Source organism: Schistocerca cancellata, chromosome 10, assembly GCF_023864275.1.
Source record: "Schistocerca cancellata isolate TAMUIC-IGC-003103 chromosome 10, iqSchCanc2.1, whole genome shotgun sequence".
Classification (NCBI taxonomy): domain Eukaryota; kingdom Metazoa; phylum Arthropoda; class Insecta; order Orthoptera; family Acrididae; genus Schistocerca; species Schistocerca cancellata.
In genome coordinates, this window is record NC_064635.1 from 21461034 (window position 1) to 21477855 (window position 16822).

General features: G+C 41.0%; 1 protein-coding gene across 1 annotated transcript in view; it reads right to left on the reverse strand.

Moving 5' to 3' along the window:
- LOC126106666 (luciferin sulfotransferase-like) overlaps nucleotides 1-16822 on the reverse strand; it is a 122412-nt gene that overhangs the window by 22178 nt on the left and 83412 nt on the right. Inside the window, exon 5 of the mRNA XM_049913030.1 lies at nucleotides 3045-3165. Coding sequence (XP_049768987.1) covers nucleotides 3045-3165 — 121 coding nt within the window. The remainder of the gene's footprint in view (nucleotides 1-3044; nucleotides 3166-16822) is intronic.

Consider the following 16822-nt stretch of genomic DNA (forward strand, 5'->3'; position numbering starts at 1 on the left):
AGCTTTCGCTCCCTGTATTTTACCCCTGCCACCTTTAGAATTTGAAAGAGAGTATTCCAGTCAACATTGTCAAAAGCTTTCTCTAAGTCTACAAATGCTAGAAACGTAGGTTTGCCTTTCCTTAATATTTCTTCTAAGATAAGTCGTAAGGTCAGTATTGCCTCACGTGTTCCAGTATTTCTACGGAATCCAAACTGATCTTCCCCGAGGTCGGCTTCTACTAGTTTTTACATTCGTCTGTAAAGAATTCGTGTTAGTATTTTGCAGCTGTGGCTTATTAAACTGATTGTTCGGTAATTTTCACATCTGTCCACACCTGCTTTCTTTGGGATTGGAATTATTATATTCTTCTTGAAGTCTGAGGGTATTTCGCCTGTTTCATACATCTTGCTCACCAGATGGTAGAGTTTTGTCAGGACTGGCTCTCCCAAGGCCGTCAGTAGTTCCAATGGAATGATGTCTACCCCGGGGGCCTTGTTTCGACTCAGGTCTTTCAGTGCTCTGTCAAACTCTTCACGCAGTATCGTATCTCCCATTTCATCTTCATCTACATCCTCTTCCATTTCCATAATATTGTCCTCATGTGCATCGCCCTTGTATAGACCCTCTATATACTCCTTCCACCTTTCTGCTTTCCCTTCTTTGCTTAGAACTGGGTTTCCATCTGAGCTCTTGATGTTCATACAAGTGGTTCTCTTATCTCCAAAGGTCTCTTTAATTTTCCTGTAGGCAGTATCTATCTTACCCCTAGTGAGATAAGCCTCCACATCCTTACATTTGTCCTCTAGCCATGCCTGCTTAGCCATTTTGCACTTCCTGTCGATCTCATTTTTGAGACGTTTGTATTCCTTTTTGCCTGCTTCACTTACTGCATTTTTATATTTTCTCCTTTCATCAATTAAATTCCATATTTCTTCTGTTACCCAAGGATTTCTACTAGACCTCTTCTTTTTACCTACTTGATCCTCTGCTGCCTTCACTATTTCATCCCTCAAAGCTACCCATTCTTCTTCTACGGTATTTCTTTCCCCCATTCTTGTCAACTGTTCCCTTATGCTCTCCCTGAAACTGTCTACAACCTCTGGTTCTTTCAGTTTATCCAGGTCCCATATCCTTAAATTCCCACCTTTTTGCAGTTTCTTCAGTTTTAATCTACAGGTCATAACCAATAAATTGTGGTCAGAGTCCACATCTGCCCCTGGAAATGTCTTACAATTTAAAACCTGGTTCCTAAATCTCTGTCTTACCATTATATAATCTATCTGATACCTTTTAGTATCTCCAGGGTTCTTCCATGTATACAACCTTCTCACAGTTCATATAGAAATTAATAGTAGCCAGATGAATCATGATACCTCAAAAAGAAACATATACATGACCATTATTTGCACGACGATTCTGATGGTGTAATCAGATTTCCAGTATCTTTATTAGTTTACAGTTTAGTATCTGAAGATAAATTATACAAGTAACACCCAGCAACGAATTTCCAAAATCTAAACGCTTCGTCCCATTTCGTCGATCGACTTGCCTTTAGAAAGCTATTACTATAAACCTAAATTGGTGTAAGTTACAGGCATGTAACTTGAGTAGTACATGGGTTATTGGAGGTCAAATTGCCAATGACTATCGATCGCGTCAGGGCATAAGTACTCCACAGTTACACGAAAAAACGGTAGCAGCATGCTTATAAATATATTTATTCGTCTATGTCTTTGGTTATGGGTCAAGTGGCTTTGAGCACTATGGGACTTAACTTCTGAGGCCATCAGTCCCCTAGAACTTAGAACTACTTAAACCTAACTAACCTAAGGACATCACACACACCAATGTCCGAGGCAGGATTCGAACCTGCGACTGTAGCGGTCGCGCGGTTCCAGACTGTAGTGCCTAGAACCGCTCGGCCAACCCGACTGGCGTGTCTTTGTTTATATCCGATATATACTATTCATGAAGAAATTGGTTAAATATTTACTGTGTTTTAGAAAGCACAGACACATTAGGCTACTGACCGACTTTTTGTTGCTGTTCCTTTGATATATGTTTAATTTAATTTGTTTAGGTACTTAATAATGTGTGTTAGAGAGTGTTTATGGCCCATCCGTAGGAATATTTATTTTATTTCAAGTTATTTAAATGTGAATCCAGTATTTGGTGTGTGTTTCAATATGTTTATGAGTGGTGTTGGCTTGGAGACATGGCGGGAGCGCTCTAGCCAATCACAGCGCTCGTTACTTCGAGAGACGTACGGAGGTTGGGGAGGAGCATCGATTCCAGAGAGGACTACTCAGTTCGTATATTTTGCTTATTTTTTTCGTAGTTCCACACATCTTCTTCCTGTTTTCTCGATTGATCTGTGTCCAGTTTTTCAAGGCCTATCCACTGTGCCAACTTATAACAAAATCTGAGGGGGGTGCGATGGGGAGGTTCCCTTGTAAGGATTATATCTGCGTTTGATGTATTAAACCATTCCCATCCAAACCCAATTAACGAAAGTGAGGGCATTACTTTTCATTCAACCCTCGTAGAAACAGATGTCGTTTTGCTGTTTATGCGATTTTTGGCCCAGGACAATTAAAAACCTGTTTTTTCCAATTCGCTGTGGTACGACATAGGCGTGGTGGACTGGCTTACCTAGGTACAACTGTCACAACTGTTGACTCTGGACTTTGGCAGTTATGCACACTGACCTGCCCGATTGGTGTGATGTCCAACTCAAACCATAGCTGTTGTATTCTGATTCATTTGTCAAGCACTGTTTAAGTTACGACGCTTACAGCATCATCCGTTGGTAAAATTTTCATTATTTTTTTCCATGACGTTACCCCCTGCATCAATAATATGCTCTTCAAATTTAACGTCATTCCGAGCATTGCAATCTGGAACTTTAATTATAGACAGCCTGTTCATGTTGGGAAATTGCTCAGGTTTGCATCAAATTTACCTAGAAAATAGCCAAGACTCGTGGCCTAGAAGTACGAGTAGACATCTTCATTAGCTTTTTTCTTAATTTGTGTGCTTTGGATGCACTGTAGATTACTTACCTACGTTCTCCATGAAACATTCAGCAAACTCGTCTAGTGTCAATGTACACTCATTCCAAAGGCGGTGGTGATAGTAGTAAGATACTACGACATCCTTTGCGTTGCGAGCCACGTAAATTATCTGTAACACATTACAGTGGCAAATTAGGCTGTTTATCGAGATGAACAGAATAAAAAAAACCTTGACAAAAAATACTCCTGTGATTTATAACCCTTCAAAGTTGGACGATTATCAGTAGTACAGTATAATCCAGTATAGGTTGTCGAGAAGGGGCATCGAACGGTTCATTTTTATTTTTCAAATGGTTCAAATGGCTCTAAGCACTATGGAACGTAACATCTGAGGTCATCAGTCGCAGCCGGCCGCGGTGGTCTAGCGGTTCTGGCGCTGCAGTCCGGAACAGCGGGACTGCTACGGTCGCAGGTTCGAATCCTGCCTCGGGCATGGGTGTGTGTGATGTCCTTAGGTTATTTAGGTTTAAGTAGTTCTAAGTTCTAGGGGACTTATGTCCTAAGATGTTGAGTCCCATAGTGCTCAGAGCCATTTGAACCATTTCATCAGTCGCCTAGAACTTAGAACTACTTAAATCTAACTAACTTAAGGACATCAGACGCTGCCATGCCCGAGGCAGGATTCGAACCTGCGACTGCAGCAGCAGCGTGGTTCCGGACTGAAGCGCCTAGAACCGCTCGGCCACAGAGGCCGGCTCAATTTTTCAAGTAGCGATGCAACGCACATTTCATATATGGGTGTTAGCTACCGTGTATTCTATCAACTTCTATCATATTTCAATACTCTGACCGAGGACAGACAGATTTGTATCAACAACACTACGTTTTGCTTTGTAAGGGGCATCAGTTACTTTTACATGATTCGTGTAACAACTCATTACTCTTTCAACGTTCCACATTTTATTTAAAAAATTCATAAATTGTATAAGTATGTCACCGTGTTTTCAGTGATGATGAACTTATATACCTGAAAATTTATGATACTTCTCAAAAGTCCGATTTGCAACACCAAAAATAATCGTAAATGTGATTAAAGTGTTTAGACATCGAAAAATGAAAAATACCTGCGAAATTCAGAAGTCTGTTGCTATTTTATACTACACTACTGGCCATTAAAATTGCTACACCAAGAAGAAATGCAGATGAGGGACGGGTATTCATTGGACAAACATATTATACTAGAACTGACATGTGATTACATTTTCACGCAATTTGGGTGCATAGATCCTGAGAAATCAGTATCCAGAACAACCACCTCTGGTCGTAATAACGGCCTTGATACGCCTGGGCATTGAATCAAACAGTGTTTGGATGGCTGCCCATGCAGCTTCAACACAATACCACGGTTCATCAAGAGTAGTAACTGGCGTATTGTGACGAGCCAATTGCTAGGCCACCATTGACCAGACGTTTTCAATTGGTGAGAGATCTGGAGAATGTGCTGGCCAGGGCAGCAGTCGAACATTTTCAGTACCCAGAAAGGCCCGTACAGGACCTGCAACATGCGGTCGTGCATTATCCTGCTGAAATGTATGGTTTCGCAGGGATCGAATGAAGGGTGGAGCCACGGGTCGTAACACATCTGAAATGTAACGTCCACTGTTCAAAGTGCCGTCAATGCGAACAAGAGGTGACCGAGACGTGTAACCAATGGCACCCCATACCATCACGCCGGGTGAATCGCCAGCATGGCGATAACGAACACACGCTTACAATGAGCGTTCACTGCGATGTCGCCAAACACGGATGCGATCATCACGGTGCTGTAAACAGAACCTGGATTCATTACCAGTAGGACTAGAACGTGCTTTGCGAATAATGTCCAAACTCGGTTACTATTTGTATGTGTTATCACCATGGTCCCACTAATTATGCCTTTCATCACTGATTCTGGTAAACGCATGCTGTTTAGTCCTTTTCTCAATGCATTATTATTATTATTATTATTATTACTATTATTATTATTATTATTCTATCGATGGGATTGTGGAAACATCGTCTAGTACCATTAGGGAACAATGTAATTTGAAGCTGAACATTTCACAATTAGCGGTGTCGGGATGAATCATACAGAACCATATCTGTCAGAGGGGTAATGTGCGTTATGTGGAACAGTGCTCAGGGCTGAAGGCGTATTTATACTGTATGTGCTGTCCACCAGACAGGGACTAGTCGCGAGAGAAGTAACGCGCCCGTGACAGATTGCAACGTACATGCGTACACGTATCGAATTTTCTCATCATAAACCTCTAAACCAGCGTGACAGACGTATGGCATACACTAACGATGATTATGTGGATATGCTTCCGTTCCTTGGTGCAGCTGATAACCAGGCTGGTGTTACCACTCGTGAATATGTTGCTAGATATCCTAATCGACGCCATACAGATAAAATGTGTTTCGGCGTCTGGAGTTGCGCCTTCGGGTGTCAGGTTCTCTCCTTCCACTATCGCGTGACAGAGGTCATCCACGGACTCGCCATACTCCAGCTACTGAGGAAGCTATTCTGGAGGTCATATAGGAGGTTTGTCCGGAAAATACGTATAAAAGTTGAATAATGTCTTTATGTTACAAGTTCCAGTCACCGCCAGGTGGGACTGCTGCTGTAGTCAATCCCATCAACGCTCCATTCGAGTCAGAGCACTCTGCGTGAAGGTGGGAGTGTGCGGCAGCTTGTTGACAGTCACCCTTTTTCACCTGCCGTCGGCATGGAGCTGTCTCTGATTGAGGAACAGCGCGTCAACATCAAGTTTCTTGCAAAGCTAGGCGAGAACGGCCGTGAGATTTTTGAGTGTTTGAAACAGGTTTACGGAGACAATTCTCTGAAGGAACCGACCGTGAACAAGTGGTTAAAAAGGTTCCGGGATGGCCGAGAAGAAGTGAACGATGACCCTCGCCCAGGACGCCCGTCGACATCGAGTTCCGATGCAAATGTTGAACGAATTCGGGCTTGTGTTCTTAAAGACCGTAGATTGACAGTCAGAATGATTGCTGACGAGCTGTCAATCCCCAAAACAATCGTTCACGAAATCCTGTCGCAAAAACTTGAAATGAAGAAATTGTGTGCGAAAATGGTACCGAAGCTCTTGACGCCAGAACAGAAAGCAAAGAGGGTCGAGTGCTGTGAGGATTGGTTGGAAGCAGAGGAACGAGGGGACTTTCTCAACAGAGTTATCACTGGAGACGAGTCCTGCTTTTACGAATTCGATGTGGAGCTCAAATCTCAAAGCAAGGAACGGAAACTAGCAGGAGAACCGAGAAGAATAAAGTCGCGAAAATCAAGGTCCAATGTGAAGACAATGTTGATTGTTTTCTTTGATTCTAGGGGCATTGCTCCATCCCACCTCCTGCTCGCTGTTCCGTCCCCCTTCAGGCCATTACGTCTTTCGTGACTCGGAAGGTCATGCGTTGGTGGGAGGCTCAGTGGCTGGACATGAGGGATAATAAGTTGCGAGCGGTGAAGGATTCTGTCCGACCGTGGCTCACCTCCTTCCGACAACGACGCGCTGAGGAAGTAGCCCTTACACGGCTTAGAATAGGACATTGTCCTTTGACACATGGTTTTCTGTTACGTCGTGAGGAGCCACCAACGTGTCAGACATGTGGGACACAGCTGTCGATACGACATATTTTAACTGAGTGTGTTTTATATGCGGGTTTGAGGGAAGATTTCACAATTGAACTTTTGGGAACGCGCGCTGATAACCTTGCTGTTGTGCGCCCTAAAACACAATCATCATCATCATCATCATCTTGTCCCTCCCGGCCAGAGAGTGAACGGAAATTTTTACGTTGAAGGTCTGACACGTCTCAGAGCTCGTGTGGCCCGAGTTCGACCGGAGTTGGCAAAAGGGGGCAGGTGGATCCTTCATCACGACAATGCGCCCGCTCACACGTCGCTCGTTGTGCGCGAGTTTTTGGCCCGAAGCTCAATCACCGTGACAGACCACCCGCCTTATTCACCCGATTTAGCCCCATGTGACTTCTTCATGTTCCCGAAATGCAAAATGGTTCTTCGGGGGCGGCACTTGGGAGATGTGGAAGCCATCAAGGCCGAAACGACACGGAAACTGAACAACATAACAACTGAAGACTTTCAGCAATGTTATCAAAAGTGGAAACGGCGTTGGCAGAAGTGTCTCAGGGCGAGTACTTTGAAGGAGACCATATTGTAATACCTGAATAATTGTAAAATAAAGTTATTATTCGACTTTTATACGTATTTTCCGGACAAACCTCGTACCAAGAACCTCAGAGAAGTACACGTAGCGTAGCAAGGCAGCTGCCTGTTTCGCAACGCACGGTCGTTAACGTGCTGCACTAGCATGGACTGCACCCCCATCATTATCCTTCCACGCAACACCTGCATCCTACAGATCGCCATCAGCGGATGCAATTCTGTGAATGATTCCAACACGAAGCCAACGATGACTTTGCGAACAGCGTAATACGGTCGGATGAGGCAGCATTCACTCGTGAGGGTATCTTCAATATGAACAATGCCCACCACTGCTGTGAGGTTAGCCTGCATGTCACCCGCGACCGTGGATAGCAAGTTCGATTTGGCATCTACATCTGGGCCGGAATATTGGGCGATAGGTGTTTGGGCCCTTACATGTTGCCTGACTGGTTGACTGTACGAAGGAATCATGCATTCGTCTCAAACTATCTGTCTGATGCACCGGAAGATGTTACACTACATGTTCCGCAGAGGATATGGTCCCAACATGATGGTGCACCTCCACACTCTGGAATTAATGTGTGACAGTATTCCAATCCCAAAGAAAACAGGTGTTGACAGATGTGAAAATTACCGAACTATCAGTTTCATAAGTCACAGCTGCAAAATACTAACGTGAATTCTTTACAGACGAATGGAAAAACTGGTAGAAGCCGACCTCGGGGAAGATCAGTTTGGATTACGTAGAAATGTTGGAACATGTGAGGCAATACTGACCCTACGACTTATCTTAGAAGAAAGATCAAGGAAAGGCAAACCTACGTTTCTAGCTTTTGACAATGTTGACTGGAATACTCTCTTTCAAATTCTGAAGGTGGTATGGGTAAAATACAGGGAGCGAAAGGCTATTTACAATTTGTACAGAAACCAGATGACAGTTATAAGAGTGGAGGGGCATGAAAGGGAAGCAGTGTATAAAATAAATAAAATAAAAAATATTATTTAAATATTAATTTTTCTATCTGTATGATGGTGATTGTGATTGTAATTGTAATTAATATTTGCTTATCTGGAACGTCGACGTTTAATTATTCGGTATCAGACGCTTGACAATGGCTTTCTCGTAAAGGCAATGTTACTCGTAGTTGACCGTGAAATAAAACTGAAATAATCGGACTTCGTAAATAAATCGTTTCCAAAGACTGCTGCGGTAGGTGCGGACTCATAATCTAAATCTCACTATTTCAATAATTTGCCAGCCATGCCAATACGTCGTACAGAGGTGATTGTCTACTAAACATAAAAAAGTTACACAGTTAGTTAAATCAGATATATTCAATGAATAAGCCTACAGTTCATAATCCTACTTACTTTTATAAATATAAATTCTTTACAGAATCGAGTGCCTAGTCTGGTTGCAACTCGCAGTATTCTTCTATAACATGAAATATGGCGGTGTGCCAGACAATAGAATAAAATACGTGCTTCTCGCACCACTTCTACCAGAGCTCTCTCTTTCTTAATCAAACATAAGAGTAACGTAATTGTGCTTTTGTTTTATCAGCGACACAGCGCTGCAGTTGTGTGCCATAGGCTTTATTTATTTGTCACTGATTATTTATTTAATTAATATTTCGCGTTTCCAAGGAAACCCACGCTTGGCATGCAAATGTGCCTTTATATTGCCCCCTGAATTGCGAGGCGAAAGGACACACCTGCAGGCGAGCAATTCACCTAAAGGCACAAGAAAATCTAAGTTATCTACAACTATTTACATGACCTACATTATACACATTATATACAAAATTTGAATGACGTGGGTGCGCCGTAAAAGTTCTTATGTTGGCAGATAGAGTGCGCGCATGCGCAGAAGCGTCTGTGTGACTCCGGCACTGCCGTTATATCGTACAGTTAGATCACGCGGCACAGTATTGCAGTTCATATTGTTCGTGTGCGCGTGTTTCTCAGTCGTTGCACAAAGAAAATATTCAACCAAGATTACATATGAAGACTACATTCTATGACAGGTAACTTAGTTTTAAATTTACAATATTTGTTATCACACAATACAACTTAGATTGTTGAATGTTCTTAGTTACATAGTATTGTTTTGAAATACTTCAAAGAAAAATGTCCGTATGTTTCAGGTGCGTTGACCTATACACATCGTGTCGTTATTACAGTTCATATTCATCTGCTGCACAATAATTTTTTTATAGGTTAGTATCGTCGTGGTAAAGTTTTTTTTTTTTATCACAGTAACATCGTTGTATAACAACGTGATTAATACATAAGCGTGTCCATTTCCCATTTCCATTATAGTTGTTGTGATGCAGTTCGTTGTGACTAAAGGCATTGCTCATTACAGATCAGACGTGACCCGTCGAGTAATTGGTCCACGTGCAGTTCGTTTTTTTTTTTTTTTTTTACAGTCCGTGGAAGCTTGGTTGCAGAACCTCGGACGGCACATAGCTGGCGTCGATCCTTGGACAGTCCAGGTAAGAGTGTCCGTCACATTTCGAGAACATTTCATTCCCTGAAGTTCCAACCAAAATTCTTCCACCCGTCGTGTTGTTTTCTGGACAGGCACTTTGTGTCCATTTAATCCAGTTAACATCTTGAAGTTAGGCACTGTAGTAATGTCACTAGACGATGCACGAATTATGCACTTCACATTTTCAGTTTTTTTTTTTTTTTTGCTGAATATAGCTCACCTAAATGTTCGTAGTTATTAATCAAAGAAATCATTCATCGCGTTTACATAGATACGCTGCATAATGAATGGCATTAACCGTTTCTTTCACATAGGTTTCTGCGTAGTTGCAGAGTTAGTAATGTTCGTTAATGTCCGTGAACAGAGGTTCACTATGCAATGTCTTTTTGGCACTCGTTTTGTTCAAATTTTTTTACATAGTAACAGTTACATGATACATCAGTTAAAAAAATAAGTAATTATACATACACACGTCACATATTTTCTTAGCGTAAACATAATACAGTTGCACATAAACATGTTTGCATCATCATTACATAGCTATAGGTTATTACATTGTGTCACGTGATGTCATCTGAAATTAAGATAGGTTAGACACAACATTCATTACATCAGTAGGCAAGACCAGGCGTTTTCACTACTCAATAAATATTCAAAATAGTAAGAGAGAAAAAATGTTCGATTCCTCGCGTTTTGTGCGTGTGTGTAGAGTGTCTGTGTGGCCTTGACTACTGTTAGATGCTTTTCGTGTTGAGAGATGTGCGTCTAATCTATTTCTCAAAGTAAAAGATCGCTTCACAGATGACGTCTGTCGGTTCGTCAGGTGTCATACCAAGTCAGTGGTACCTACAATAACAAATGTTCCGTGAAAAATTAATATATCATTCACTGCTACGTAATCATAAATTTTATTTTGATATCCCGTCTTCCAGGTGGTGGCGCGCGCTGAAAGAAGAGTTCTTCTGCCTTCAACTGCGACTCTGGAACCGCTGAAATGAAAATTTCTACACTACTTATTATCTGTGTTGTAACAACAGAGTTTTTCGAGTTGCTTAGCAATATTTTGATGGGTATGACTTTGACATTATTCAGCATGAAATGCTCTAAGATCTCGGTGTGCGTATTTTTCTAAAATTCTTTGAAGTGTGCCAACGTGTTCCTTCCAAGACTGTGTAGCTATCAGTATATCATCTACATAGTGTGTGACTGTCTCAACTAAATCGTCGCCAAGCACGGTATCCAGGGCTGTAATGAATACCCCAGAGCTGACATTCAGTCCGAAAGGTAGAACACAAAACTGATAGGTTCGCCCCCCGAACATAAATGCAGTATATTTCCGTGAATCAGGAGTGATACCCACCTGCCAAAACGAATTAGCGAGATCTATTGTGGAAAAATATTTTGCATCTAAAATTTCTGTAATTGCTCTTCTAAATTTTCGGGTTTTGTGTGAACCGGTAAAATTATTTCATTAATTGCTCGTGCGTCTAACACTAACCTAATGCTTCCATTTGATTTTTTGACAACAAGTAGAGGACTACAATAAGGTGAGGTGGATGGTTCAATGACCTTCCAGTCTAACATTTGCTTTAATTCTTGCCACATAGCAGGTCGTTGAGATAACGGTACGTTATATGTCTTGTGGTAGAAGATCTTGTGAGGCTTAACTTCAATCTTGTACACATACGTGTTGATAACACCTAATTGTTTGGTAAAAACTTGTAAATATTTGGATAACACTTCCTGTAGTTTTATACGTTCATGTACACTGAGAGCTGTAGCTTCACTTATCTTATGATCAAGCAATGTTTTCAAGTCCAATAGCTCTGTGTCAGATATAATTACACTGCCTTTATCATTTAAAATACATTTACCTTTGGAGAAGTCTATAATAGAGTCCTTCTCGCTCATAATATCTATTCCTAATATGCAATTTGTCACAAGGTTTTGTACAACCAGGAATGGCCATTGTACGGTTCCATTACCTATTTTAATGTTTACAAAAACTTGCTTCGTAACCCTACATGACTTATTACCTAGTGCAGTAGTTATTTTACAGTTTTGGGCAGGAAACTCAGGCACAGGTTCCAATTCACACATCTTTTTATAGAAATTAAAAGACAAAACGCTCACAGCTGCACCTGTATCTAGGATAATAGTAGTTGGAATCCCACCTACTACACCAGTAGTAGATGCTAAAACAATTTCATTTGTGTTTGAACGACATTGTGTACTGTCTTGTAAAAGTTCATCTGATATATTCTCATTGTGGTTGTATCTTATAAATAAAACAGGTAATTTTTGTTTAGAATTATTCGGCATATCATTATTCTGTTGTTCAAGTGTGGTGTCAAATAACTGATTAACATTGCAGTCGCCCCGCAAGAATTCTTCAGCCACGACCTGGGGCATAGAAGTGACTGTTTCTAGTTTGTCGGATTAGCATTTGTACTAGGTACTGACACAGATTGAGGTTGTGCATCAGGTGTCATTTCTATTATATTCACATTCGGATATTGCCTATTATGATCTCCAAACTTTTGCGGTTGTTGTTGCTGTTGCGCATTATAACTTACCTGTCGGTCGTAAGGTATGCTCCAATTTTGTCCTGGTGGATGCTGTGGTAAAGCAGAGTTTGAATGGAAGTACTGATCGTTACGAGTCCAACCTTGATGCTGTCTTGGCTCGTAGTTATTATTATTTCTATTTCTGTTTGTGTTTTTGTTGTTGCCTTTGTATCCGTTGTTACCGTTGTAGTTATTACCGCGGTGCCTTTTGTATGGATTGCCGCATGAAGTGTTATTACTGTTGTAACTATTGTTTGTATTGGAATACGCGTGTTGATTTTGATTTTCGTATTGAAACGGCATGTGAGTTTGCTGTTTTTGCTGTACCGCGTATCCAACTGTGGGCGCGCCAGAATTGAGTTGGCAAGCCTGCATGTTTTGCATACCACTAGTGTAAACATTGTGGCTGCTGTTTTGCCGCGCGAAGCGCTGATCTTCAAGTAACATGTCAACCGAATCTAAGGCTGTTAAAAAATAATCTGAATCGTCATCCGGGATATGTAGGAGTTTTTCTTTAATGTTGAAAGGCAATTTGGCCTTCAACGCACGGAGTATATCACGCGTTGCGACTGGTTCGTCTAAAAAGTGTCCCATGTTCAAGTATTTTTCAAAATATCTGCGTAAGTTGCCATTTTTACTGTTAAAAGTTTCAGGTTCTAAAATTTGTCTTCTGAGTCGCTCCTGGACGGATTGCGACCAGAATTTGTTCAGAAAAGCACGCTCAAACTCACTGTACGTGGTACATACGTCAGCTTGACTGTATGCCCAGACAGCTGCATCGCCTTGGATGTAACCGACAATATATGAAATCTTTTTCCGGTCACTCCAAGTGGAAATGCGTTACTAAAAGATTTAAGAAAAATCACCGGATGAATGGTTCGTTTTTCTGGGATAAAAATCTGAAATTGCCTGTGTTTCATTAAGCTTTCTTCTTCCTTCGTATTGTGATATGGATTTATTCCACTGTAATTACTGGTATGTTCAGCTGGCGAGTAATTACGATAATGTTGCTGTGGTTTACCATGATAATAGCTTGTGTTTGTGTTTGCACATCGTGGTATGTGTTGTAGTCGTGGTGTGTTTTGTTCTTGTGTGTTTGTCGTGTGCGGTATGTGTGTGTCATACTCGAATGTATATTGGTTCCTGAACTGTGCATTTTGACTGATATTTTCGTTACATTCAGACTGTGGTCGATCGGTGAATTGTCTCATGGGTGCAGTGACGGATTGTACTGCGTCACTGATCAGCTGTTTGTTATTGGTAATGTATTGCGCTACGGAGTCGTGCACAATAGTTGGTAAATTTTCACGTAAGCATCTATCAAAATGTTTGTCTTTGTTCACTACCCAATCATGAAATTCTTTATTAATATTTTGAAAATGAGCTGTGGCATCAGATTGTAAGATGTCAGTCAGGTGTTGTTCAACATTGTCAAATTTATTCTGTACGTCAGTAATTCGTTTTTCAAGGTTGTCATGTACTGAAGGATATGTTTGAATTTGTTCAGTAAGAACTTCACACGTGACATTAAGGTTTTTTACTTGTGTCTGTAAAAGCGCTATGTCAGTTGTTGTCTTTTCTTGTCTCGTATTAAGCTGGGAAAATTTAGTACTGAGTTCAGTCATCTGTTTGGTCAGTGTGGCCTCTATAAGTTCCACACGTTTACATAAAGTGTCATTACCTGTCTTGAGTGCTATGAGGTCAGATTTAATTGCGTCATTTTGTGTCTGTAAGGTTGCCATGTTTTCGGCGTTTTGTTTCATTAGCATTTGTAACATGTCGGCAATGTTTACTGTTTGCAAGGTCTGTGCCCCCGTCGCGTCATTAGACGTGACGTCATGCATCAACATGGCCTCTGACTGAGACTTTGAAATTTTTGTAGTGGACGGCCTATTGCCAAAATATCCGTCAACACTTGCGTCAATGTTTGATAAATCGTCACTACCGGTTGCTGTCGTAAAGTCATTTTCTAACATTTGTCTCTCGTCCGAGTCGGATTGCGTCTGAATAGTACGTCTTTGCTGTTCCATTTTTGCGTATTGATTTCTAGTTATTACCATGCCACACGTGATATACGTTTCAAGAAAATATTTGACACTGATTTTAAAATAAAATGCAGTTGAGCATGAATCGCTCGTAGCAACAATGGCTGTCTGTTAATTTAAAAATATAAACTGAATTTGAGATTATTGGTAATGGCTGCTGTCCATGTTACTACGTATCGTACAGAAGTCGGCCATATTGTACACTCGTGTATTGGTATTATTGCATACGTTATTGTTTAAGGAAAAGTAGTGAGAATGAAATTTATCACTGAAAACTGTTATGCACGAAAGAAACACTACAGAATCTATTGAAAAGCTAATACACTGAATTATACGTCTGGTCAAGCCTGCTAATGCAAAGATGCTGCGTCTTACCTTATTTTGCTGGAAGTTTCATTGCGTCTTCCCGCAAAATTTTAGAATTGGAAAATATCTTCAGATTTTTTGTTATCTCTCATACATTCACGTCCAGGTCCAGAAAGTTGATTTTTCACATGAAACAAAGAGAACAATGTAACAAATGACAAAATAACAAGTCCGACACGCAGTCGCCAATATAAAATAAATAAAATAAAAAATATTATTTAAATATTAATTTTTCTATCTGTATGATGGTGATTGTGATTGTAATTGTAATTAATATTTGCTTATCTGGAACGTGGACGTTTAATTATTCAGTATCAGACGCTTGACAATGGCTTTCTCGTAAAGGCAATGTTACTCGTAGTTGACCGTGAAATAAAACTGAAATAATCGGACTTCGTAAATAAATCGTTTCCAAAGACTGCTGCGGTAGGTGCGGACTCATAATCTAAATCTCACTATTTCAATAATTTGCCAGCCATGCCAATACGTCGTACAGAGGTGATTGTCTACTAAACATAAAAAAGTTACACAGTTAAATCAGATATATTCAATGAATAAGCCTACAGTTCATAATCCTACTTACTTTTATAAATATAAATTCTTTACAGAATCGAGTGCCTAGTCTGGTTGCAACTCGCAGTGTTCTTCTATAACATGAAATATGGCGGTGTGCCAGACAATAGAATAAAATACGTGCTACTCGCACCACTTCTACCAGAGCTCTCTCTTTCTTAATCAAACATAAGAGTAACGTAATTGTGCTTTTGTTTTATCAGCGACACAGCGCTGCAGTTGTGTGCCATAGGCTTTATTTATTTGTCACTGATTATTTATTTAATTAATATTTCGCGTTTCCGAGGAAACCCACGCTCGGCATGCAAATGTGCCTTTATAAGTGGTTGGGAAGGGAGTGAGACAGGGTTGTAGCCTCTCCCCGATGTTATTCAATCTGTATATTGAGCAAGCAGTAAAGGAAACAAAAGAAAAGTTCGGAGTAGGTACTAAAATCCATGGAGAAGAAATAAAAACTTTGAGGTTCGCCGATGACATTGCAATTGTGTCAGAGAGAGCAAAGAGAAGAGCAGTTGAACGGAATGGATGGTGTCTTGAAACGAGGATATAAGATGAACATCAACAACACCAAAACGAGGATAATGGAATGTAGTCGAATTAAATCGGGTGATGCTGCGGGAATTAGATTAGGAAATGAGATGCTTAAAGTAGTAAATGTGATTTGCTATTTGGGGAGCAAAATAACTGATGATGGTCGAAGTAGAGAGGATATAAAATGTAGACTGGCAATGGCAAGGAAAGCGTTTCTGAAGAAGAGAAATTTGTTAACATCGAGTACAGGTTTAAGTGTGAGGAAGTCGTTTCTGAAAGTATATGTATGGAGTGTAGCCATGTATGTAAGTGAAACGTGGACGATAAGTAGTTTAGACAAAAAGAGAATAGAAGCTTTCGAAATGTGGTGCTACAGAAGAATGCTGGATTAGGTGGGTAGATCACATAACTAATGAGGAGGTATTGAATAGAATTAGGGAGAAGAGGAGTTTGTGGCACAACTTGACTAGAAGAAGGGATCGCTTGGAAGGACATGTTCTGAGGCATCAAGGGATCACCAATTTAGTATTGGAGGGCAGCGTGATGGGTAAAAATCGTAGAGGGAGACCAAGAGATGAATACACTAAGCAGATCCAGAAGGATGTAGGCCGCAGTAGGTACCGGGAGGTGAAGAATCTTGCACAGGATAGAGTAGCACGGAGAGCTGCATCAAACCAGTCTCAGGACTGAAGACCACAACCACAACAACAACAGTATTTGGACAAAACATTTCCAGGGAGATGGCTCAGACGTGGAGGCCTACCACGTTCACGTGACGCAAATCCCCTGGGTTTCTTCCTGTGGGGACACGTGAACGAGCACGTGTACTCTACTCCGCCTTCGAATGTGCAAGAATTGGCAGGGCGTGTTCAGGCTGCTCTTGTTACTGTGGACGCAGCTTTGTGGCAAAGGGGCCAGAGCTGTACGATGCGGCGGGTTGCGCAATGTTTGGACGTGTGGGGAGGTCTCTTTGAGCATCTGTTGGTCTGAGGACAACGTATTCTGTTGTG